Here is a 25,919-nt window from a genome sequence, read left to right as displayed (position 1 = left end):
AAGGTGATCCACGGAGAGGATTATTTTCACAACTGTGAAATACTTTTTTGTAAGTTGTTATATACAACGAAACTAAAATTATTTAAAAATAAATGATGGAGCAAAATCAGTGAGTTTTATTCAAATGAAATACAATACAGGGGAAGTAACTGCTGACAGCAGTATAAAATGAATATATGAGTTCTTGGAGCTTGAAGAAGCATTCACTTCCAAGGAAGCCCAAAGACAGACAGGCAGGCAGGCAGGCACACACATGCACGTACACACACATGCACGTACACACACACACACACTCACTTCTCTTAAAAACTCAAAATTCAGCAGCCATAGGTATAGCTCATAGTGCACTTGCCCAGCCATTCCGGAAGCTCTGGATTTTATCCTCAGCGTGACTTTCCCTCACACACACAAAAGCAAATAAGCAAGCAAGCAAGCAAACAAACAAACAAACATTTAAAAGGATGAGCCGCAGATCTCCCTGAAGACTTACGACCAAGGAGACAATGAATATCTATTAAGTAGATAAGTGTTCAAGTGCCCTCTGCTAGGGAGTAGTCAGTAGAGGACCAGGAGGGTAGCTTAAGAACAGCACCTGTCTGCTCCCCGGGGGCACAGGGACAAGTCTGGAAACATGCCAATGCTAACATTACAGTTACTTACCATCACAGACCACATGGGAGCCTTTCTGAGATCAGATGCATGTGGAGTACAGTAAATAGGGCTTCAGGAAAGAGGTAGACCCCAAGTCTACTTGAGAGTAGTTAAGTCTACTTAACTGAGAGAGCTGGTAACAGTCCCCATTAGATGAGGGACATAAGAGAGCTCAAAAACCAACTAACTCCTCATCCAATGAGGATCTGTCTATCCACAGTACCAGCTGCTAACGTCACTCAGGAAACTTGCAACTAGTCTGGGTACCAGCAAAGTATCCTTCCATGAGGGTTTTTTTGGTTGTTGTTATTGTTTTGTTTGTTTTTTGCCTTACAGTGAACTTTAATTCTTTTTTAATTTATTACAATTTATTCACTTTGTATCCCAGCTGTAGTTCCCTTCCTCGGCCCCTCCCAATCTCACCCTCCCTCTTCTCCTCCCATGCCCCTCCCTCAATCCACTAATAGGGGAGATCCTCCCCTTCCATCTGACCCTAGCCTATCAGGTCTCATCAGGACTGTCTGCATTGAGACATAGCTTCTTTAATGAAAACACAGTATTCTGCAAAGGGCAGACAGCTGAGCTCCACTGCTGAAGGCCCTTCTCTGTGTGACTCTCCGTAGCTGCTCACACACCAGTCTATGTGCACTATGCGTATGATGGCGTGATGTGATGTGCAGTGCTCCGCAACCTTAGCAGCTCAAGGACTCTCTTTGAAATACAGAAGCACAGGCTGCCATGCTAACAAATCTTGGCCCACAGAAAATGGTTCAGGAAGTGCTACCTGGTGGTACTGAATCCTTCCTGAGAAGGTGGAATCTGCCATTGAATTCTAATCCCATCATTGTAGGGCGGAGGGAGCTTGGACAGTGTCATTTTACCTCCTTAAATACAAATTCCTGCATCGATAAAATGTTAGAATGAAACACCGAGAATCCAAACATGTCTAGCAGATGGTATTAAGAAATAAAAGATACACCAGTAGGACTGATGCTCCTGGATTTTCAGGCTACAGCCTGGCCCTGTACTTGAGTGGGAAGTGACAATGCTAACCTGGGATACAGCAGTAAATAGAAAGTGTGCTGACTATATATTTTTAAAATGAGAGGTATAGATGTAGAAAGAGTCAGTGAGATGGTCTTGTTGTAGAGAATTGCTTAACATACATAAGACTTTGGGCTCAATTCCTGGTACCACAAATGGTAGGTAGGTAGGTAGGTAGACAGACAGACAGATAGATAACAGGTAAGAGAGACAGACTTTTAAAACAGAGCCCTGTTGCTGTGTAGTGGAATCAGTGTAGCAGGCTACACCATGGCATCAGTTTTGATTCTGAATATTCACACTATGGAGAAAAATGTTTCATAAAATCCTAATAGCTAAAGTTAACTTGAAAGAAAGGAGGGATGGGAATCAGACTAAGTAAAGAGGACAATTTGTACTTAGCTTCATAGCTGAACCCACTTCAGTGACACTGATCTCAGCACTAAATCACTGTGCAGAGGTTTAAAAGCTTTAGAGAGTTACAAGAACCCCAAGTCACAGTTCAGTATGGTCCATGACTGGATGAGACAGGAAAAAGAGAACGGGAGTCAGTCACTTCCACACAGCACTTGCTCAGCCAGTTCTCCCTCATATCCCTTCTCTTTTCTTGGTAGACTGCTGGCTTGCCAGGAAGCACCAAGTTCTAGAAAGTCTTAAAATCTTTTAGGTTCTATAAAATTTGGAGTCATGCCTAAGTGTTTTTAAAGGGACAGATGAAAATAACTTTGCAAATGCGGTATGTACATGACAGTTTAGTATATGTGGTTCCCAAAACAAAGGCATTTCACTTCTCTTTCTTCCTTCCTTCCTTCCCCCCCTCCCTTCTTCCCTTCTTTCTCTTTTTAAAAATGTCCTCTTCCCTGTAAAGTACCTCAATGCTAAACTGGTATTTAAAAAGGGTTAGTTTAAGAAAGAACACACATCCTAAATTAAAACTGTCTTACCTCAAAATTCTCTACAAGGCAATCCATAAAGTGGTTTATACCTGCGATGTACGCTGATACGGAAATAACTTTGTGCAAGGAACAGAATGCCCCACATGGTCAGTCGATAACAACTATCTTTGGATAGTTACACAGGTGACTTTTAGCTTCTTGTTTGCTTTCAGCAATAAACAAAATTTACATTCTAAAAATTATGTATTTTAAAATTAAAAAGTACTTTTTCTCTTTCCCCCATTTTAGAACACTGAACTACTGAAAGATGTAACTACTTTTAAGGCAAAGGTCTGGCAAAAAAGACAACACTCAACTCCTTTGTACTTAAGATTTAAAAGAAAGACTTTATCATAAATTTGAAACTTAAGTATGTACAAATTATTATTCTTACAATAGAAGTTAGCAAAAGGAAAGGGAGAATCCAGCCTAGTGGGCTTGGTGGTCTCTAATCCTAGGAGGTAGAGACAGGAGGATCATGGGTTCAAGGCCAGTATCTCCTGCATGGGGAGAACAACCTGGGTTCCAGGAAAGCCCACTTAAAAAAAAAAGGAAGGAAGCAAAGAATAAAGAAGAGTTGAAGAAATAAGAGAAAGAGAAAAAGCTGCTGAAAGGGAAAACTCTATGTGTAATAGTGTATGCTAAGTCCTATAAATCCTGTCTGGGAGGGTCTGGTAAACTCGCCTAATAAAACATCAGGACCTTGTTACAAAGCAAATTTTTCATCTTGGTAGACAGGAAGAGCAAGCTCAGAGAAGATAAAGAACTGGGGTAAGCTGATAAAGTTATTAACACTGACTGTGTCCCATTTTAACTCTGTAAGAGTCCATGTATGTGTTAACTACACAACATGCCTTCATGTTGTTAATCCACCCGCTGTCACTCTGTAAGGGAAATTAAATGCAAATAATTTTGTCAAGACATTGATTATTCTTGGCGGTTTATCTTCCTAGTTACTGACTCCATTATTTTTCAAGGAAAAAAACCATGCACGCAGAGTAGATGTCCCCTTGTCTTCCTCCAATACAACTCCCATTCAAATGACTGGCTTATGGATGAGTGTGACAAGACAGCCTTGAAATCTTAGTATATGCTTGGGAGGTTGAGGCAGGAGGCCAGCCTTACCTACATAGTCAAGCCCCAGTGTAAGAAACAGGAAAGCAAAAAACCACAAAGGAGAAAATGATTGCCCTGAACTGGCACTGGGTGCTGTGGAGGCATGCCCCTTCCACTTTGGAGTGGCACACTTGCTCCTTCCTTCTGCCTGTGAATGACAGCTCATTTTCCCGGCCTCACCCTAAATCCCTGATCATGTATGTAAGCACTGGAGGAATCAATGGTTTGATTTCATTACAGACATGTTTGAGTTTTTCAAAATCTCAGCAAAGTGGTGACAAGGAAGCCACTAGAATGTCTCGAGGCCCACAAATGATCTTGCTATGACTCCTGAACCTAAACAGAGCTCGTATCTCTTCATCGAATAGCATACAGTTCCCATATGAAAAACTAATACCTTCACTGAGCAGCAGAACTACGAGACCAGTCAGCTGGAAGGCTAACCCAAGGGAACAAGGAACCTGCCCAGCAGCAAAGATCGAATCTTCACCACCCTGGGAACCATTATAAATTTAGTATTCCTAGCTGTAGGTCGCTTTGGTTGAATATCAACACATTTAAATCGTTGAGACTGGCTGAGACTGGAAGTATTTAGCAGTAGTAGAAAATCAAATGAACATAGAACAAGTTCTTATAAGATCATGGATTTCTATCAACGAACTAACAATAGCAATCAATCAAAAATCCTAAATCACACTGTCCAAAATGCTTACACTCCCCCAAATTAACTGCTCTACTTTTCTTTGGAGATGCTGATCTGTACCCTTAATAGTAAGTTAACCATCCAAGAGGCTGTCCTTCAGGATCCCAGAAGCCACTGACTATCCACACACAAGGAAAAGAGGGCTGTGCATATGGCCACAAACTTTCACAGGGCAACAAGAAAAATCTAACAGACCCATCTACTCAGAACAGGTAAGGCAACAGTGGCTTTCGTTGAGGGCAGGGAATTCCTCTTGTGCTTTGGTTTTCTTTTGGTTAGTACTTCCTGTCTATAGCCAATATAGTTTAACTGTACATGTACAATATCCTAAATAAAGACTGAATATCAGCACTGACTGATGGGCCTGGAAATAACTAGCTCAGATAAACATCTCAAATAAAAACACTAGAAAGAAATCAGGCACTTGACTCAATAAGACATTTGTTTTCCCATCTCCCTGCACCCTTTAAGAAAAAGTAGCTAAGTGAAACTGAGGCAAGTGGACCTGTGCTTATAGAGAGCTGGCAAAAGGCTGCCAGGAGTAGAGAAGGCGGATCAAGAGCAGTGATCAGCTTCCAGAATGCAAAGACTTTAAAGTTCCAACAGGACTATTCTAAGTCACTTTTTAAAAATATTATCAGGAAGACAGTCTATTTAGAAATTTTAATTTGATTTGATTTTCATTGCTGCATATGTGAGGCAGTTTAAAATTATACCCTTGTCACAGTTCTTTCACAAAAAAGATTTGGGGGGGGGGAATGCACCTGTGATCTTTTCCCCATTCACAGTCAATGCTGGACTCTATCACTTGTCCCTTGCAAATCATTGGTATTTCACAGAATGAAAAGGCCTCTGAGAACTACTGGGTTTTGCATCTTTTTTTATTTTATAAAGTGGGGCAGGTAAGGGGAATTGAGTGGAGAGGGAATGTACAGATTACACACAGTAAAATTTTAAAAGGCTACTGATTTTTTTTGAGTTAATTTTGTATCCAGCCACTTTCTTGAAAGTATTTATCAGTTCTAAGAGTTTTCTGGTAGAATCTTGAGGATCACTCATGTATACTATCATATCAACTTTGAATAGTGATACTTTGACTTCTTTTCCAATTTCCATTCCCTTGATCTCCTTTGTCTTATTGTTCTTGCTAGAACTTCAAGTACTATATTGAAGAAATACGAAGAGAGTGGGCAGCTTTGTCTTGTCCCTGATTTTAGTGGGACTGCTTTAAATTTCTCTCCTTTTAATTTGATGTTGGCTATCGGCTTGCTGTATATTGCTTTTATTGTGTTTAGGTATGCTCCTTGTATCCCTGATCTCCAAGACTTTTAACATGAAGGAGTGTTAGATTTTGTCAAAGGCTTGTTCAGCACCTAATGACATGATACATGTTTTGTTTGTTTGTTTGTTTTTGTTTATGGTGGATTACATTGATGGATTTTTGTAGCCCTGCTTTATACACTAGGCTAAGAAACAAGTTAGGGAATCAACGCCCTTTACAATAGCCACAATTAATATAAAATATCTTGGTGTAATTCTGGTGAAAGACCTGTATGACAAGAACTTCAAGTCATTGAAGAAGATATCAGAAGATGGAAAGATCTCCCAGCTCATGGAACTACTGATGGATTAACAGTGAAAGTGGCCATTCTACCAAAAGCAATCTACAGATTCAATGCAATCCCCATCAAATTACCAACACAATTCTTTACAGACCTTGAAAGAATAATTCTCAATTTCAAATGGAAAAGCACAAAAACCTTGGAGAGTGAAAACAATCCTGTACAATAGAAGAACAACTGGAGGTATCTCTATCCCTGATTTTAAGCTGTACTATAGAGCAACAGTAATAAAAACTGCATGGTATTGACATAGAAATAGACTGGAGGATCAATGGAATTGAATAAAAGACCCAGAAATAAACCCACATACCTACAGACATTTGATTTTTGACAAAGAAGCCAGAACAATCAAAAAAAGATAGCATCTTCAACAAATGGTGGTGGTCTAACTGGATGCCTACATGTAGCAGAATGCAAATAGATTCTTATTTATCACCCTGCACAAAACTAAAGTCCAAGTGGATCAAAGACCTCAACATAAAACCAGACACACTAAATCTAATAAAAGAGAAAGTGGGGAATAGCCTTGAACTCATTGGTAGAGGAGACAACTTTCCAGACAGAACACCAACAGCTCAGGCTCTAAGACCAACAATTAATAAATGGGACCTCATGAAACTGAAAAGCTTCTGTAAAGCAAAGGACACTGTCAACAGGACAAAATGGCAGCCTACAGAATGGAAAAAGATCTGGACCAACCCTACATCTGACAGAGGGCTAATATTCAAAATATATAAAGAACTCAAGAAATTAGACACTAACAAACCAAATAACCCAATTAAAAATAGTTCATTGTCTTCCTCTCTGGCCTGGCAAGGTTGCACCTCCCAGAGGGAGGTAATCAAAGAGCAGGCGACTGAGTTCATGCCAGAGACCCCTCCTGCTCCCCTTACTAGGGAACTCACTTGGAGACTGAGTCTATGGGCTACATCTGAGCAGGGACAGAGGAAGACAATGCAGCCAGTCCTGATGAGATCTGACAGGATAGGCTCAGAGAGGAGGGGAGGAGGACCACCCCTATCAGTGGACTAGAGGATAAGCATAGAGGGAGAAGAGGGAGGGAGGGTGGAATTGGGAGGAGATGAGGGAGGGGGCTACAGCCAGACTACAAAGTGAATAAATTACAATAAATAGTAAATAAAAATGTTTAAAGAATTGGAGTACAGAGCTAAACAGAGAATTCTCAACACAGGAGTCTCGAATGACTGAGAAGCACTTAAAGAAATGTTCAAAGTCCTTAGCATTAGGAAAATGCAAATCAAAACGACTCTGCAATTCCATCAGAATGGCTAAGATCAAAAACTCAAGTGACATGCTGGCAAGGATGTGGAGAAAGGAGAACACTCTTCTGGTTCTTGCTAGCGGGAGTGCAAAATCGTACAACCACTTTGGAAATAAATCTGGTGGTGTCTCAGAAAACTGGGAATAGTTCTACCTCAAGACCCAGATATATCACTCTTGGGCATACACTCAAAAGATGTTCCACCATACAACAAGGACACTTGCTCAATTATGTTCATAGCAGCTTTATTTGTAATAGCCAGAAACTAGAAACAACGTAGATGTCCCTCAACTGAAGAATGGATAAAGAAACTGTGGTACACTGAATACTACTCAGCCATTAAAAACAAGAACATCATGCTATTCACAGGCAAATGGATGGAACTATAAAATAAAATCCTGAGTGAGGTAGCCCATAACCGGAAGGACACACAAGGTATGTATAAATGGGTATTAGACATAAAGTACAGGATAACCATGCTACAATCCACAGAGCCAAAGAAAGTAAGTAACAAGGAGGGCCCAAGGGAGGATGCCTGAATCTCACTCAAGGGGAAATAAAATAGACATCTGAAGTAAATGGAAGTAAAGAACTGGGTGGGAGAGCTGGTTAGGAGGGGAACAGGGCTGGGGATCAGATGTAGAAAGATCGGGGGACAGGGGTGTGGGAGAGGAGCCATCTCTGGGATGAGCTGGAGACCTGGGAGGTGGAGCGTCCTGGGAGTCTATGCAGGAGACCCTAGCTAAGACTCTTAGCAGCAGGAGATATGGAACCTCAAGTGGCCGCCTCCTGTAGCCAGTTGGGATTTCTACTGAAGGGAGGGGAACACCAACCCACCCATAAAACCTTCCTGCCTACAAATGTAGGGTTAAAAAAGGAACAGAGTTTGAGAAAATGACCAACCAATGATGCAAAACTTGAGATCCATTCCATGGGAGAGAGCCAACAGCTGACACTATTAATGACACTCTGCTATGCTTGCAGACACAAGCCTAGCATAACTGTCCTCTGAGAGGCTTCATCCAGCAGCTGATGAAACAGATGCAGAGATCCACAGCCAAACATTAGACGGAGCTTAGGGAGTCTTATGGAAGAGTGGGGAAAGGATTGAGGGAGCCAGAGGGGTCAAGGACACCACAGAGTGGTGTCTAGAAGAAGAGAAGACTACAGAGTGAACTAACCTGTGCCCATGGGGCCTCACCGACCAAAGAACATGCATGGATTGGACCTAGACCACCTACACATATGTACCAGATGTGCAGCTAGGTCTTCATGTGGGTCCCCTAACAATTAAAGTGGAGGCTGTCTCTGATTCTCTTGCCTGCCTTTCACATAGCCAAGCTGCCTTGGCTGGCAGGAGAGGATGTTCCTAGTCCTGTTGAGACTTGATATGCCAGGTTGGGTTGGTACCCGTGGTGGGGGCTCTCTTTCTCTGAGGAGAAGGGGAGGAAAGAAGGGGGAAGGGTGTGATGGTGGGACTGAGAGAAGAGGAAGTTGTGGGGGCTGAGAACGGGATGTCAAGTGAATAAATAAATTAATGGAAACAAACCTTAACAGGCTCATTATCCTTAATTTCAAAAAATGAAATTTCATTCTCTCATTATCACTGGCTCATGACCAGAGTTATAAGGTTCGGTTATCTTTAATTAAAAATGAATCAGGTAAAAAAGGAGAAAGAACTGGATATATGCAGGAACTGTAACTTCTCCGAGCCTGTGTTTGGCAATTTTAAGTAATGTCCCAGGCTCTGCACTGAGCACTGAGGCACGCTGTGCCCCAATGCAGACCTGACAGTCCACCACAGAGACTACATACCTCCACCACATGCCTGACCCTGAAGGAATCCTTCTGACATGTACCACTCCCTGGGACCCAAAGAAACTGACCAACCACTGAACAGAGGCCTCATAACCAAAGAGAGAAATCCTCTGTGTAAGGAAGGAAACAAAGAACTAGCCACACAAGTGGCATTTCTTTTCCTGAATACTGAGGGACCAATAGGAGAGTGAGGGACCAATACGAGAGGTGTCAATCCATTAGAAAACAAAAACTGCGGCTGGAGAGTGGGATCAGTGGTTAAGAGCACTGAATGCTCTTCCAGAGGACCGGGGTTCAATTCCCAGCATCCACATGGCAGCTTACAACTATCTGTAATTCCAAGATCTTACACCCACATCCATGTGGGCAAAAAACAAAAACAAAAACAATGCACATAAAATCAAAATAAATTAAAAAAGAAAACAAAATTGCACTGAATACATATTATCTTTGTTATATCTCAAAAAGGATTTATGCCTTATCAATTATAAAAGCTTATTGCTCTTTCTGTATTTTATCAGATCTTTTAACATACAAGAGGCAAACTTCCTTTTAAATAGAAGTACCTGTTATGCAAGTTCAAAGTGAATATAAATCACAATGAATGTTTCAAGCCATTTACTTGATCTTTAGAACGTGACTACTGCCAATGTATATAAGGGGTGTGTGTGTGTGTGTGTGTGTGTGTGAGAGAGAGAGGGGGGGGGGAGGAGGAGGGAGAGAGAGAGTTAGAGCTTGTCTCAGTGAACACATCACAGAGTGCATGTGGAGGTCAGGAGACAGTATCAGGTTTGAGACAATCTCCTGCTAGCTGGCTCAGGCTTCACCAGGCTTTTGTTTGCTCCCCATCTCACCCTAAGGGGACTGGGATTCAAACAAAGAACCTTATGACTTCACAGTAAGCACCTTCCCCCAATGAACATTTCCCCAGCCCTAGAAGGAAGATTTGAACATTCACTTTTCACTTAGCATGACCGGTTAATTGAATAGAAGTCAAGGATAACATAACGGTATCTTATGACGCATGATTGTACTACAGTGAATCTATTCATTAGACTCTGGCTGGGATTTTCTTCAGTAGAGTCAGGGGAATTGCCTGCATTGTTTCTGTGATAGTAATTAATGGAGAACAAAATGAACCCGTGTTTATTGAAATCTCTTCCAATTTTCAAGTGTAACATTGGGGGAAAAAAACAATCTGAGAATAACCATATAGCATTATTAGTATTAAAGCTTGATATTTCATGGTGCTATCATTCTTTTCTCAAGCTAAGAATGCATCAAGGTTTGTAGAAGGGTGTGGTATTTTTGTCTCTGCAGATCCTTCAAACAGTACTCTGCTTTCAGATACCCTACATTGATTTTAAGATATATATGTTACATGCGCTATGCTTTGGGTATAAATGTGGGCCACAAGAAGAATAGGACTTTCCAATTCACCCAGAAAATGTATTCTTCTAAAAAACTAGTATATAGAAACCATCTTCTTTTAGAAGAGAAAATTTTAGAAAGTTATTTTGTAAACATATCTTTTTTACCATCATTATGTCTCTGGACTATAGACAAATTTAATTGCCAGAGACAACAGAAATCTTCCTCAACCTTCTTAGACAAAAATGAACTTAGAATTTTCTCTAAGGCCATCATACAAGAAACCATAGCTAATTAAACTACATACCTGCATTTCCATATTTTAGTAATCCATAGTTTAAATGCTAAAAAAAAAAAATTCAACTTATCAAAGTCCCCAGTCTTGGTGATCTTTTATTTTAAAACACTAAATAACCATCTATCACAGTAGAAAACTTGTAATGTACAAAGTAATAACATTTCAGTCATTTCTATTCCACTACTCCAAAAAGCACTCTGTAGTCATTTATTCTACCTCCTAATTGAGAACATATTTGCCAAAAAATCTAATGGACTTTTCATTCATTTTAAATCATCCTGGCAAGAATTATTAGATGTTGGAACAGGGGAGTTTAAATGAATTCTTTCAAAAGGAAAGATGTAAAACCTTTCAAAAAGATTGTAAAGGAAACAAACACTAAGACTTACAGAGCTTACCTTGCTTATTAGAAATTAAAAGATTAATTCTGTGGGATTAGTTGAATTTTAAGAAGCATAATAATCAAATTATCTAACAAGAGATGCAAAATGCTGAGTTTGCTACAAGAAAAAAAAATTGCAGAGGTTATAGGTATTTCAGCCATTGCAAATCAGCACAAGAAAACCCATCTCCTGGGGCAGATGGTGCAGTTGGTGCAGTGGTTGCCGGGCCTGCATGACGTCCCGAGTTCAGTCCCCAGCACTTATAAACCAGGAAGGGGAATGTCTGTAAGTTCAGCACTCAAAAGTTACTGGCAGCAAGTCCACCATTCAAGACCATCATCAGTGCACCGACCAGTTTGAGATCCTGCCTGAAAATCAACAAAAGTACACTAGGCATGCGGGTGGGGTGGGGGGTACACGCCTTTAATCTCAGCATTCAGGGAGGCAGAGGCAGATGGATCTATGTGAGTTCAAGGCCAGCCTGGTCTACAAAGCAAGTCCAAGATAGCCAAGGCTACATAGAGAAACCCTATCTTGAAAAACAAAACCAACAAGTCCAATGCACCATATCTCAGACAAGTTATCAAATGGCCACACAAAGTGTACCTTTCATATGTGTACAGGCTGCTGTTGACAAAAAATTCAGTACGATAAATATATTCTAGGGTCCATTTTTCTAGGAGAAAAAAAAAAATCACTCACAAGTGCACAGTGCTTCTCGCCAGCGTCAAAGAAATAAAATTTCTTAATTGACTTAACCTCACTGGATTGTAAAATGTTTGTGAAACTGACTATAAATTAAAAGAATTACAAACCTAAAACAATTAGGATACATTCAGTGTTCTCCCCTTGACATGTCCTACACCTGAGCATTCCCACAGGCAGCTGCAGACACACACACACCTGCCCAAGCCACTTCAGTGTACTTTAGTGCGCGTGCTGATAGTACATCCCATAGTTTCGGGAGGAATTGTTTGTCACACAGTAGACGCCAGTAAAAATGTACATGGGGGGCTGGAGAGGTGACTCGGTGATTAAGAGCACTGGCTGCTCTTTCAGAGGCCTGAAGATTAATTAGTTCTTGCTACCTAATCTGGACAGCTCACAACGGCCTGTAGCTCCAGCTTCGCAGTGTCCGATACTCTCTTCAGTCTCCTAGGGCCCCCACACAACCCTGTGTACACACATGCACAGAATTTCTCTCTTTCTTTCTTTCTCTCTCTCTCTCTCTCTCACACACACACACACACACAGACACACAGTAAAACCTTCTTAAGATGTGCATGAGATATTCACCTCAAACTCAACAGAATTTTTTTTAAAGTAAATATTGATGGGCAAAGACTTTCCAGAGTACTCCAAACACGTCTTAGGACTAGTTTTTATAATATGTACTGTACCTTACCAGTTTATACTTTTAACAAATTACTTAGCCTTTTGAATGAATATATAAAAATTGAAATTCTAAGACAACTGTAAAGATAGTGCCCTCCCTCACCCAAGGGAGGAAAGGCTAATTTTGGCTCACAATCCCAGGGAACAGTTTATCATAGTAGAGAAATCAAGGCAGCAGGAACTTAAAACAGTCTTATCACAGCCAAGTCAAGAGCAGAGAGAATGAACGCATGAATGCCTACTGCTCAGCTGGCTTTCTCCACTCTCATACAAATCAGAAACCAAACCCAGGGAAGGAGGAGTCCTGCTTTTTCATGCTGGGTCCTTCCATATCAACCAAGACAAGTGGTTCTCAATCTTCCTGATGACCCTTTAATACAGTTCCTAATATTGTGGTGACCCCCAACCATAAAATTATTTTGCTGATATTTCATACTGTAATTTTGCTACTGTTATGAATCGTAGTATGAATAAATATCTGATGTGCAGGATATCTGACATGGAATCCCTGTGGGGGTCGATAACCCACAGGTTGAGAACTGCTGATTAAGACGATTAAGATACTCCCCACAGAAAAGCCCATATGTCAACCTGATCTAGACAATCCCTCATTGAGACTGGTTGGTCTAGTTGACGAAACTATAGCAGTCAGCTTCTCCGTAAACGCCTACTTAATATAAGCCCCCACAGAAGGCATACACAGTGTGTAAGTATGGAAACACTACCGCATACTATAAAATGATTTCATAAAAGCAATACAGATGGGGGCCTAGAGGCACTGCTCAGTAAAGAGCACTTGCTTTTCTTGCGGAGAACCAGAGTTCACTTCCCAACAACCGACCGCATGTGACTCCAGTTCCAGGGGACCTGATGTCCTCTTTTAACCTCTAGGCAACTAATCACACCTGCATGCACATAAATACATTCAGGTACTAGAGAACACGTATACACACAGGCACACACACACACACATCCTTGAAAAATTCTACAAATGCTGAAATTGCATCTAAGCCAGACAATTATTATTAAACATGTAAGTTTGCTATTGAAGAGAGTATCATACCTCTTGAGGCCAAATATATCCTGAAACCCAAAGAATCAATAAAAATTAAAAGATGAAAAAAAAAAATTAGAACATCTATTCTCTTACAGAATGGTTCCCAGTAGTGTGTGACTTAATTTTAATTCACCAGTTAAAAAAAAAAAAAATTCTTGGTAATCACAAATTCCAATTGCTTTGCTTAGGAGCCGATTAGCAGGCTAGCTGGTATTGATATAATACTGCAGCTAATTGTACCTTCTAGATTTGAGAAGCAAGGCTACTCTGCAGCAATCCCATAAACCTAATTAGATAATGCAAAGTTAATTTTTCCCCTTTAAGTTTCAGTGTGCTGGTTCTTGTATTCGGTGAACTGAAGCAGGTTTCCCTGTTGGCGTGTCAAATGCTTCTCTGGGTGATGCATGAAAGCTCTGAGAAGGCTGGGGAGCTCACGAGGGAATGTATAATGGGGCAGAAAGGAGAACATTTTTCATCTTGAATATTCAGGATTCTTAGCAAATGAAGTAACGGCAAGTTAGTTTTTCCTTCTTCGGAAGGACTTATTAAGCCCTGGGCAGCTGCAGCGCAAGTTATCTGCTACTCTCAAGCTCACAGGACTAAATTAAAATGAAATGGTAAAACTCGTATTTAAAAACAAAATGATATAATTCCCTTCCCCCCCAAAAAAAAACCCAGACTGCTGAAATGCTGAGCCCAGTTTTTTATTCTTTTCCCCTCAACACACACCTTTAAATATACACCAGCCAGACGAATGCATGAGGAACTAACAATTGATCCAGTATTTTTGGCATTAAATTTCTTTTCTAACTTAAAAATTAAAGTTATTTTTTAAGACAGCTTTAAAATCATAGGAGTTCTGACTGAAAAGCACAAAATGGCTGATATAGTATCATAATATTTAGTATATGCATTATCATATTATCACAACGACAGACCACACATCAACTTAAAATACATATGCATGTCTATACATACATAACAGTTGCAGTAGGGAGACAGGCGCTTTATTAGAGACAACCATTGTGTTCCTCTGTGATCGTAAGTGACAGTTTTCTAGCAATATACCATCTCCTCTATGTATTTCCCAGGGTGAAATGCTTGGCGCTTGAGCTCCTCACGTGAGCCTGTTCTCATGCTGTCCTATTTACTACTATCTGCTGAAGATGTCACACGGGCTGTCCGCCTTCGCTGAAGCACTACAGGCTGGTTTCTTGAGAGGTGACATGTTTTTCGTGGCCATTGCCATGTTTTTCTTAACCAGCGTCATGTCAAAACTGTGGCCTGTGAACCTGCTGATGGCCCTTAAATTATCTTTTCCACACTTCTGTAAGAGCACTACTAGCTGTAATCTTAAACTCACCAGCATCCTCTTTTCATTCCATCAAGCATGTGTCCTCTCCTCTCCAGCAGTTCTTCTCTCATAACTTCACCTTGTATTCAGTCGCCGTGGCCCTCTCCTAGGCAACCTCATCCTAGCCCATAGAGACGAGATCTCCTACTAGTCGTTAGCCTGCACTGTTTCAGATTTTTCCTTACCGCTCATCTCTAACCACACAGGTCATCAGTCCTTCATGACTGGTCATGGTCTTTCAGGCTTTTACACACCCTGTTGTGTGTCCCTGTCGAGGTATACCCAACTTGTCCCTTTTTAAAACAAGCACTGTGTTGACACGGAGCTCCAACTAATCTGCATGCTGGTTCTCTGTGATCCCACAAGCCCTACTGTGGTGGGCTAATTCAGTTCTTATCTCAGCATGGCAGCTGTTTACATCTGTATGGCAGATCTGTCGCAAGGGTTTATGTGTCACTCTGTATCTAAGGCCCTGTCTAGTAACTGAGATAGTCATCTATTTATCCTGCAAGCCAGGACACGTGAAAGTGAAAGGGTAATAATGGCTAAAGGACAAAGAACATAGGCCAAAATAAACAAATCACTCTAGCAGCGGACCACAACCTATACTTGAGGCAAGAGCTCTGACTGCCTCTCTAAATTCATCAAGTACTATCCTCCCTGAAAGGGAGTCACTCCAGCTGCTCTGAGCTCCTTTCTGTTTCTCCAAATACTCCAGCTTCACTGGAAACTTGGGGATTTTGAACTTCTTGTTCCCACTTCCTGGAACGCACTTGTCTCTGATTCACAAGGCAAGCTTAAATTCACTCCTTAGGCGTCGGCTCTGAATCTTCTTCCCTGACCATCCATCCCTAAAGGATCCTCTCTGCCTATTCACACTATGCTGTGTGGTCTGCAAGGTGTTTGTCTGAAAATAACCTTCAATTGTTTGCAGATGCCCCTTTCAGTATGCTCCATCTGAACATGTTAAAATCAGAGGTGAAGGGTGAGTGCTGACGTTCCAATATAGTGTCCCTACAGGCTCTGTGAATCGTGTATCAGGAGCTCGGCTGGCAACTGTTCCACTGGGGAACTGAATGAATCCCGAGGGTTCAGCAGATGAATTCCCCGTCAAATACACAGTGTGACAGTAGTACTTGGAGGGGGTAGAAAGTAGGAGGCAGGACCTAGACAGGGGACACAGAGCAGTGAGGGCATGCCCTTCAGGACCGTATCTTGCCCTAGCCCTGCCTGCATTGCCACTCACCCCCTGCTTCCTTGACACACAGTGTGAGCTGGTCCTCTCTGCCTGTTTTCCCTCCCATGATACTGAAGCCTCTGAAACTGTAAACCAAAATGAATCCTCCTTTTTCATTTTGCTTAAGTATTTTTGCCACAGTGATGAAAACACTAACCAACACAGAGATCACAACTCTCAAGTTAGAACCCTTGAGAGGGGAGCCTGGCTCTACTGCTTGCTAAGAGAACAGTCTTCTTTATTCAGCAGCTTTATCTATAAAGCTGGGTTAGATCAAATTGCCATTCAAAGGTTGTCACACTGAACACAATATACAGACTATCTGCCTGATCCATAGTAAGAATCCAATACACGTTTGCCACTATTGCTGAGACTACTCAATACTGCATAGTATGACCAATGCTTAGGCCACTGGGAAGAACGCAGACATTTAGTAAATATCTGAAATACCCATGGAGTAAATGACCAGTAAGAGTTAATATGTAACTGTCACCATCTCTTCAGTCTCACTTCAAAAAACTCCAAAAAGCTACTCTAAATGCTAAATCAATAAAATCCCATTCAGTTCCTTCACCTCTCATTTAATTCCCTTCAAAATGTGGTCAGAACTCACTCCTCCAATCATATTTCACCACTATTCACCAATAAAAGATAAATTGCTTTCTGGTCTCACCATATTTGTTTAGTCAGGAAAGTTCTTTCTTGACTCTCTACCTGGCCTAATCCCACTGACATTCCACAACTATCTAGGCTATGCTCTTTTTGTTTTCCCTCTCAACTTTTACCTAACCACTACAGCTCTTTAAAGACCTCCTTTTTGCGACAGCTCACCTTTCTTAGAAGAGATTTAAGGTCCTTAACATTTCCGTCTCTCCAGAGTACAGCCCAGGGGCACATAGAAAGGCCTCAACACATTATGTTGAACAAATGGAAGTTGGGGTTTGGGAGATGTTAAGAGACCTAGATCTCTTAGTATCTCTCTCATCTCTCTCAGCCTCTCCCTCCTTCTCCCTCGAGTATGCCTGTATCTGTCTGTTTCTCGATCTCTCTCACACACACATACAATTGTTATTATTCAGACATCTATACCATGTCACAACTCACTACCTTCTCTGTTATATGCCATCCCCAAATCCTACAGCAACAGACATTTAAAAACACTCAAAACTCGAAGAAACAACTGTTGGATGAGTATCATGTTTATTATATTGTAACAAGAGACTCCGGGTGGAAAGAGAGGTATCAAGACTGACATGAGAAAAGCCAGTTGACAAGAGAAAAACTGGAAAAATTTCCCCACCTGAGCTACAGACAAAGAGCAGCAAGTGGGAGAGAGGCCTACCCCTAGGAGAAAGCACATCCTTAGGAGGTGTTTGCTGTGTAGATCATGAAAAGGGTCAGAACTGACCCGGGACAGGGCTTCTAAGGGTCTGTCCCAGCTCATTAGCCCATTCCAACTTCTGGAAGTGCCTTTTCTTAATTAACTCCCCATTTCAATCCTTACTCACGTGTCCCCGATTCATTTTCCCGGAATATAATAACCTGGACATATCAGTGGACACACGTCATTCTCTCATCCCCACTTATTGCAATATCAATGCCTCCCAATTCCTACTAAAATAATCTGTCAGTGTTAACAGATATACCACTTTTCCACCTTTCCCCTCTTGTACTTTATATTAAAAAATTATAAAATTGTTCCATTCATGGCCTTCATCAACTGCACACTAAAAATCTATTCTTTATTTTGCTATTTTTGTCTGATTGTACATTCCGTCTTCAGGAGTGAGAATTAGCATTCAAAATATGAACAGAAGTAATTATCTACTTTGACGCTGAATGATCATAATTTCCTTGCACTCAGCTATTCACATCTTGCTGACCAACTATTTTTTTTTTTAATAACTACTAAGTTAGAATTTGCAAACAGTTTGTTCACTAGGAGTTCAAACTGAAAATTTTGCTTTCCATTCCTGATGCAATCCTTTCTCTCCAATTCACTACAGCCTGGCACCATACAACTTATACAGAAATCCACACTACCCCTCTCTTATCTCCCATTCCACATGGCTGGCCTACCAGACAAAAGTAGTGATCCAAATCCAACTGCTGTTCAACAGTTCTTGTTCCCTCTTTACTAAAAATTATGTACTCTATAAATGGCTATTTTTAAGCCTTCTCTGCCAATTGTTACTAACAAAACTTTTGGCACTTGTTCGGTTTTTGTTTGTTTTGTTTTTTGCTTACTTGAACTTCAACTGAGAAAATGCTCTATCAGTTGTCTTATAGGCAAGTTTATGGAGTGTTTTGTTGATAAGGGATTAATATGGTAAGGGTGTGCCCAGTCCACTGTGAGCTGTGCCACTCCCTATCCAAGGAGGAATAAGATAAGCAGGTGACTGTGAACCTGGGGAAGAAGCCAGCGAGCTTTCTTTCTCCAAGATTCTGTTTCAGTTTTGGCCTTGAGGTTCTTGCTTTACTGATGGACTTCCTTCACTGATGGACTATGTCGTGTAAAATACACCCTCTCCTACCCAAACTGCTTTTGGGCGTGGTGTTTATCACAGCCATAGAAAACAGACTAAGGCACAGTTGTTCGAGATGCCCTCACGCCTTTTCCTTATCTAGGTGCTGGAGGTAGGAGAACATGGAGTTGGACCCAGTACAGTATGAGCAGCCTCTATGGAGCCTGCCTAAGGTGGGGGAGGGGACATCTGAAAGCAGGACGATACCTGGTCTTACCGGACAGAAAACAGAAACCAACAAAGCCAGCAATTTGGAGGACCTACCAAATCTTTTCAGAGCTTAGACTTATAGAGGAACCATGAACAAATGCACTACCTTACTTGATGACAAAAAAAAAAAAAAAAAAAGAAAGAAAAAAAGTTAATCAGTATCTTCCGTAAAGTCAGCACCAGGGAGGGGGGAAGAAAAGTAGGAGGGAAAGAGGCAAAGAGAGAGAAATGGACAGAGGGAAGGAGAGGAAGGGAGGGTGGGAGAAAGAGAGTGAGGCTTTTTGTGAACCTTCAGAACACTGCCCACTTCTTGGCAGAATTTTTATTCCCTTATAGTCTCTCTCTCTCTCTCTCTCATTTTTATTCCCTTATAGAGTCTCTCTCTCTCTCTCTCTCTCTCTCTCTCTCTCTTTCTCTCTCTCTCATACACACACACACACACACACACACACACACACACACACACACACACCACTGGGAGGGGGAAAACTTGGTTTGGTTTCTTAGACTTAATAACCTGGGGGTCTATTTCCACATGGGAGCTGGAGAGTGGAAGATTGAAAGCAGCTAAGAAAACGAAGACCTTCTAAGGCCTGTGGCCTAGGTAACTGGGTGAAAGCCATTGAAGGCTCTGCGCCCTGCTAAGTGACAGTTTCAGACAAATGGCATTTACATTTGAAACAGTGAAGAAACCATCATCACTGAGATGAAATGACTGTTACACTGGCACCTGCCAGAGATTAGTCAGCCCATCCAGGAATACTGCATTAGGCTAGACTCCTTCCATCTTCTCCGCACATTTATCACACAAATCCTCTTGCATAGGAATAGCTGCTGAATTAGTCCTATTACGAATGCCCTGAACTTAGGTGGTATTTGCACAGAAAATTATCAGTTTGCACCCAGGCCTCTCCAATACTGCACATTTGAACAGAAACTCTAAAGCTAACGGTCTGTCAACATTTCCACTACAAGCTTTTCTTTTTTGAGTTTATGATTCAACATTAAACAATTAGGGGTAATGCCTGGGGAAAATGGTTTCACTCTGAAACACACTAGTTTTATTTAATTAGAAGAATGGTCTGCACTAAACAAATGATCTTAATAATGAGGACCTTAAACTAGTTAAAAAATAAACTTTCTTATAAACTACAAATAGAATGTACAAATCTTGCCTTCCAAACTTGTCCTAATGTAACAAATAGTTATCGTCCTAGGCTTCTTGACATCTTCCCTTCCACATCCAGTCACCAAATCTTGGTGCCTTTACATCTTCAGCTGCACTTGAACCAAATTATATCATCACAACAACCATCTGGCAAAACAATGTCACATGTGACTTCCAACTATTATTATGAGACCCGTTATTTGCTCTACAAACCAACATGTGCATACATCCTGCAGGGAGCTACAATGACTTTTCCAAAACATGAATAATGTCATGTCTTTCATATTGACATCCTTCAGTGGCTTCCTACACTTAAAATGTAAACTCTCAGCATGGTCCACAGGATCTAGCCAGTTGGTAGTATTATTCTGTCTAGCCTCACTCTCCAAGTTCCCCTATTGACCTTCCAGTTTCTCACCTTATCCTTGCTACTTTGTGTATCAAAGCCTTTGTTCATTCCACTACTTTCAGGGCTGCCCTGTCCCACCCCCAGTTTAACAACTACTCTTGTTCAAATCTTTAGATTTCAGTTATTTAAATAAGATTTGCATGCTCAAATCTCCCATCTTCTTACATCCTAAGCCTTTTCCTTCATAACACAAGTGTACTTACTTGTTTCTTTCATAACACAGTGATATTTCTACAGTTGTAAAGGCTTGACTAATATGTGCTTTTCTCACTAGGTTGCAAGACCCATGATACTAAAGCAAGAAGTGTTTCCTTAATAAAGTGTTCCTTAATAAAAGTGTTTCCTAGCATACAGCAGGCATTCACAAATGTGTGAATGTGTCAATAAAAATAATCATGTAATAGAGTTGTGGGTATATATCAGTTGACAAAATGTTTGCATAGTGTGCACAAAGATTCCCTAGCACACCACAAAACCAGCATGGTGATATATGACTATAATCCTAGCATTTAAGAGGTATAGGCAAAAGGATTAAAAGTTCAAGGTCATCTTCAACTACATACAGAGTACAAGGCCAACCTGAGCTATAAGAGATCTTTTCTCAAAACAAAAATAATCAGATTGAAATGGTAACGTCATTTTAAATATTATTCACTCCAGAGAAATAGCAAGAGACTCAGAAGTTAAGAGGAAATTTTGTTTTCATCTCACTGCTCCACAAAATTCAAGCAAAGAACTTCACAGGACTCTTTAGTCCTAGTAAATAGCAACAGAACAAGATAGAACTGGCCCTGGCTGGACAGAGCCACAGGCACAGCTTGTGGGAACAGAAACAAACTTTTTATTTGTTAAAGAGGATTGTTCTGGCCTACCTCAGGCCTTCTGGGAGGATCAAAAGAGGTCATGCTTAGACTCACATCTATGAGGGAAAGCATGCTCTCATAATAGATCTACAGTCACAAAAGTACCATGAGGCAGAGGAAAACCCAGGATTAAGCATCTGAGTCTTCCCTAACTGGCTCTGCCTAACTGCTCCCCCAGCACCGGGTCTCAAGAACCCTCCTCAGGTTCACTTTTATTGGAGGAAAGTAACAGTCCCTGATTTACTACACTCTTACGTCATCTGACACCTTACATTGCTTTAGATCATTATTTGCTGGCAGGTTATTAATATCTCCTGGCACATAAGCATTCTTCTTAATACTGTGCTGGCAAATCTTGAAAAAAAAAAAAAAACTTAGTCTACCTTTGGCAAATTATAGAAATGATAAGTTATACGAAGTCCACTGACAAACTTATTAAATAAATTGGATAAAAATATTAAGCTATGCTCTCACCTCATACTCATTAAAGGGGGAACTATCTTTTATTACACATCAACACTAATAAGCTATGTAAAAGGTATTATGGTACTTTCTCCACGTCTTTTTTCAGTTTTTTGAGACTAGAGTCTCATGTATCCCCAACTAGCCTTGAAATATATATATATGTATATATATATATATACATATATATATGTATGAAGAAGGATATTATATACATATATAAAATTATATATGTATATAATATCCTTCTTCAGCCTCCCAAATGCTTGGGTTACAGCTAGGCTTCACCTTCCTGGGCCTAATCATGGCTTTAAAAGGATCAGAAGTACAGGACATTTTGAACATAACTAGTTTTGGCAGGTTTTCAGATTCCTTCTCAGAAAATCGGGGCTTGGGATTTCCAGCACTTATATAGAGCTTTTATATAAAAGGGCATTTGATGACTTGAAAAAAATCAATTTCAATATTCATCTCATTAAATCACTCTGAGAGCAAAAATGATTTTTAAAAAGCACTCCAAACACACTGAAAAGGACAATTTATCAATTTAGATGACTTAGGCAGGACTCCACTTCTGATTAAGTTGTGACATAAGCAACAACTGATAGCGGGGAGACGGTCTCTTCTAGGATTCTCACTGTTGGAAGGTCGCCACAATCTTTTCCCTTAACTTCCAGACGCCAACTTTCCAAAAGTAAAGTTAATAAAGTAGAGCATGAAGATGCAACGCTGATTTTGCAAAAGGCACTTTCCTACAGACTCCTCCCACGGCTCCTAAAGTCTTTCACTCCCTTCTGAGTCTGACCTGGACTCGGCCGTGGGCATCGAGGGCTCGGGGAGGAGGAACTCAAGGGGGCTGTAACGGTTCACCATGCTGGGGAGGTGGGGGGGGGGGTCAAGCCGGAGAGGTGGGAGCAGAGCAGTTCGCGCCGCCAACTGCTGGGTGAGTGTTAGAGCAGTGGCCGGTTCGCGGTAACTAAAGTTCCGAGCAGCCTGACTAAACCCTCAAATCCAGGCACTGTCAAGGCTAACACCCGCGCCGAGGGCGGCAGACGGATGCGTCCCAGCGGAGCGCGCCTCTCGGCGTCAGGCCGCTGGAGGAGGCAGCGAGGGGCGGCACAAGTTAGGTCCTCGGCCGGAGCAAGCCCAGCCAGGGCCGGGCGGAGAGGAGCTCGCTCCGGATCCGCAGGACAGCACGGGGCACAGCTGGAGAACGGGGGAGGGGGGGAAGCAGGGGGTGTTCCCGGGGATCCGGGTGCGGGGACGCCGATCCGGGTGGGGACACGTCTCCCTCCGTGTCCGGGAACCGGAGGGACAGCCGGTGCCGGGGGATGGAGGGGGGAGGCCTTAGCCGAACATCGCACCCGGCACCCGGCTACTGGAGTTACGGGGAGGCGGCGCCACGGGCAGAAGCCGAGGCGGGCAGGCTGGGGGCTCCCCCGCAGCCAGCACCCGGGTTGGGCGGGGACCGAAGGGGAGGCTGGACCGCAGGGCCTGCTCCACCGGACCACGGCGGCGACGCCGGCACCTCGCCTCTTTCAGGCCTGCACGCGCCACAGGCCGCAGCTGGGACCAACCCGGGCGTCCGCCCGCGGCCGCCGCCACCGCGGGGGTCGCAGCCCGGGTCCGTCCCCCGGCAGCCTGGGCTCCAGGAGACCCGGCTCCGTCCCGCAGTCCCGCCCCGGCAGTCCCGGCGTCCGAGCGTCCGCCCTGCCGCCGCCGCAGCGCGGGTGACGGCGCTGAAGCCGGGGCGGGGACGCGCGGGAGGAAGGGGCGGCCGGGGGGCGGGCCGGCGGCGGCCGCACCGGGGGTACCCGCGGCGTGGGGCCGGGCGCCCCCGATCGGCCGGCGCCGGGCCAGCACCACCTGCGGAGCTGCCCACGCGGCCGCGACCCCGCCGCCCCTCGCTCCCGCCACACACTCACACACACACACACGCGCGCGCGCAAACAAAACAAGTTGCAGGTCGCCGCCGCCGGAGGGGGCCGGGCGGGTCACTCACCCTCATCCTGCTCCGTGGGCTCGGGTCGTCGGGCCGCGAGGACAGGGAAGACCAGAGGACCACGAGCCCCAGGAAGCTCCCCACCACCAGCAAACTGCGTAAGATGAACCCGATCTTCAGCCTCATCTTCCTCCGGCGGCGAGAGACACACAGCCCGGCGCAGCCGCCGCCACCGCTCTCCCCTCCCTCTTCCCCCTCCCCCGGGCCTCCTCCTCCTCCTCGCCCCCCCTCCCGGATCGCTGCGCCCGCCGCCCTCCCCACCGCCGGCCCTCTCCGGCTCCAGATCCGGAACTCCCCTCGGCTTTACCTTCCCCCGGCGCTGCCCTCCGCCCCCTCCCCGCGCGGCCTCGAGCGCCGTACCCCCTCCCCTCTGGCGGCCTCCGCAGGGCGCCCACCGGCCGGAGCTCCGCGCTCTCCCGACTGGGTTTCTCTCTACCTGCCCTCTCTAGCCCCGCAGTACCCGCCTCTCTCTATACTCGTGACCGCGGGGAACCCGCTGCGAGTCCCTAGTAACCTTGGAACTAACTCCACACTTTCCCCCAGGACTGATCTTAGCCTTTGCCCTAGGGCTCAGCTTCCTAACGCTTCCAGAGCCCCCAAACTTTTAGAGTAATTATGGACCAAAACTCTGTCCTTGACGTCCGTGCCCTCCCACGACGCTGCCGCCCGCCGCCCCTCAGGTGGACCTGCAGCCGCCCTAGGCTGCCCTTCCCTTTCTGACGCCCACTGCCCGGTCTCCCCTGCCAGAGGCTTGCAGGAAGCAAACCAGGAAGTCAGCTATCGCTGCTGCAGCGGTGGCTCCACGTGGCTGATTTATAGCTGGATTTTTTTTTTTTTTTTTATTGATCTCATTTTTTCACAGGCTCCTTAAGGAGGTGGATTTGTAACCGAAAGGCCCAGGTGAGATGTGCAAATACCACAGAACTGAAGAGGGCTCACTTGGAAAGACAGTATTACCTTTTCTCCTGAGCTAATTAGAAAGCCAAGTCTACTAGATAAAACGCAAAACCGTCCTTGTTGATGGACTTGTAAGTTTCTGCTCTGGGGAGATCGGATTTCGGGTTTTTAAAACACACGCACCATTGCTTCTCTCACAGCTGATTTTTCCAGGAAAGGATATTGGCAAATGTTTAGCTACACGCCTCTCCCGGTACATTGTGCCAAAGATGTCAATCACTTGATATCACAGGACTGTGGGCCATACTCCTAAATTACTCAATTTGTTGAACAAATGCTTTTTTTTTTTATAACAGGTTTGAGGATGGTGTAATTTGACCTTTTTAATCCTAATAATGCCTTGTCTGCGTGTATTTTGATTTAAAACAAGTGAAACTAGGTTATTAAGTCCACCCGAGTGATAAGCATTATTCCATGTACTCTCATTGAGTCAGAAATGCTTTTCCATTATTGGGAAGATGGAAAGCTGACTCTTGATGATTGCGGGCTTAGCTGGGCAGATACACAGCTGAGAAGTCCTCATCACTGAAGTGATGGGAACCGCCCCGCTGCTGTCAGTATTCTAAGACCCTCCTACCGCATCTTGAAATATGAAAGGCCAAAAAGTTAGAGATTGATGAACAGGTCCGCGGTTGTAAAACCTGTGTTCCTGTAAGTTCTTAACGTTGTTAAAGAGAAACTGAAAGTATACCTTAAGATAAACGCTTTCACCACATTTGCTGGCAGGCAGCCTTTGTAGAGAACCCTTTAGAAAATGAGAAGCTTCATTAAGTGGTTGGGTCAGGAAATGTCACACTTAGCCTCTCTGAGCCTAGGGCCCTTATCTGCCAAAATCATGATTATAATACTTCACAATATTGTCAAAAGGAATAACTGAGGCCAAGTGCATGTGCAAATATAAAGCACAGATAATATGATGGGGTAAGTCTTGGTGATTATGAGTATAATTCTTGTGAACGCCAGTGCTATTACTGCATGTAGGGATTGTTCCTCGGAACTGTTTCTGACATGTTGATCCTTGGGTAGCATTCACTGGAGAATGAAGATTAGACCTAAT

General features: G+C 43.1%; 1 protein-coding gene across 2 annotated transcripts in view; it reads right to left on the bottom strand.

The window, feature by feature from the left end:
- The window catches only part of Galnt7 (polypeptide N-acetylgalactosaminyltransferase 7), a 130,346-nt gene extending 106,271 nt beyond the window's left edge, over positions 1-24,075 (bottom strand). For both annotated transcript variants that reach the window (XM_055597893.1, XM_055597892.1), the window contains exon 1: positions 23,906-24,075. In XM_055597893.1, the coding sequence (XP_055453868.1) occupies positions 23,906-24,031 (126 nt within the window). In that variant the 5' untranslated portion in view covers positions 24,032-24,075. The remainder of the gene's footprint in view (positions 1-23,905) is intronic.
- Between the last annotated feature and the right edge of the window lie 1,844 nt (positions 24,076-25,919).

Source organism: Psammomys obesus, unplaced genomic scaffold (assembly GCF_907164565.1).
Source record: "Psammomys obesus unplaced genomic scaffold, mPsaObe1.curated_primary_1811, whole genome shotgun sequence".
Lineage (NCBI taxonomy): Eukaryota > Metazoa > Chordata > Mammalia > Rodentia > Muridae > Psammomys > Psammomys obesus.
Note: the sequence above shows the minus strand (reverse complement) of the source record. Positions and strands in the feature narration are given on the sequence as shown.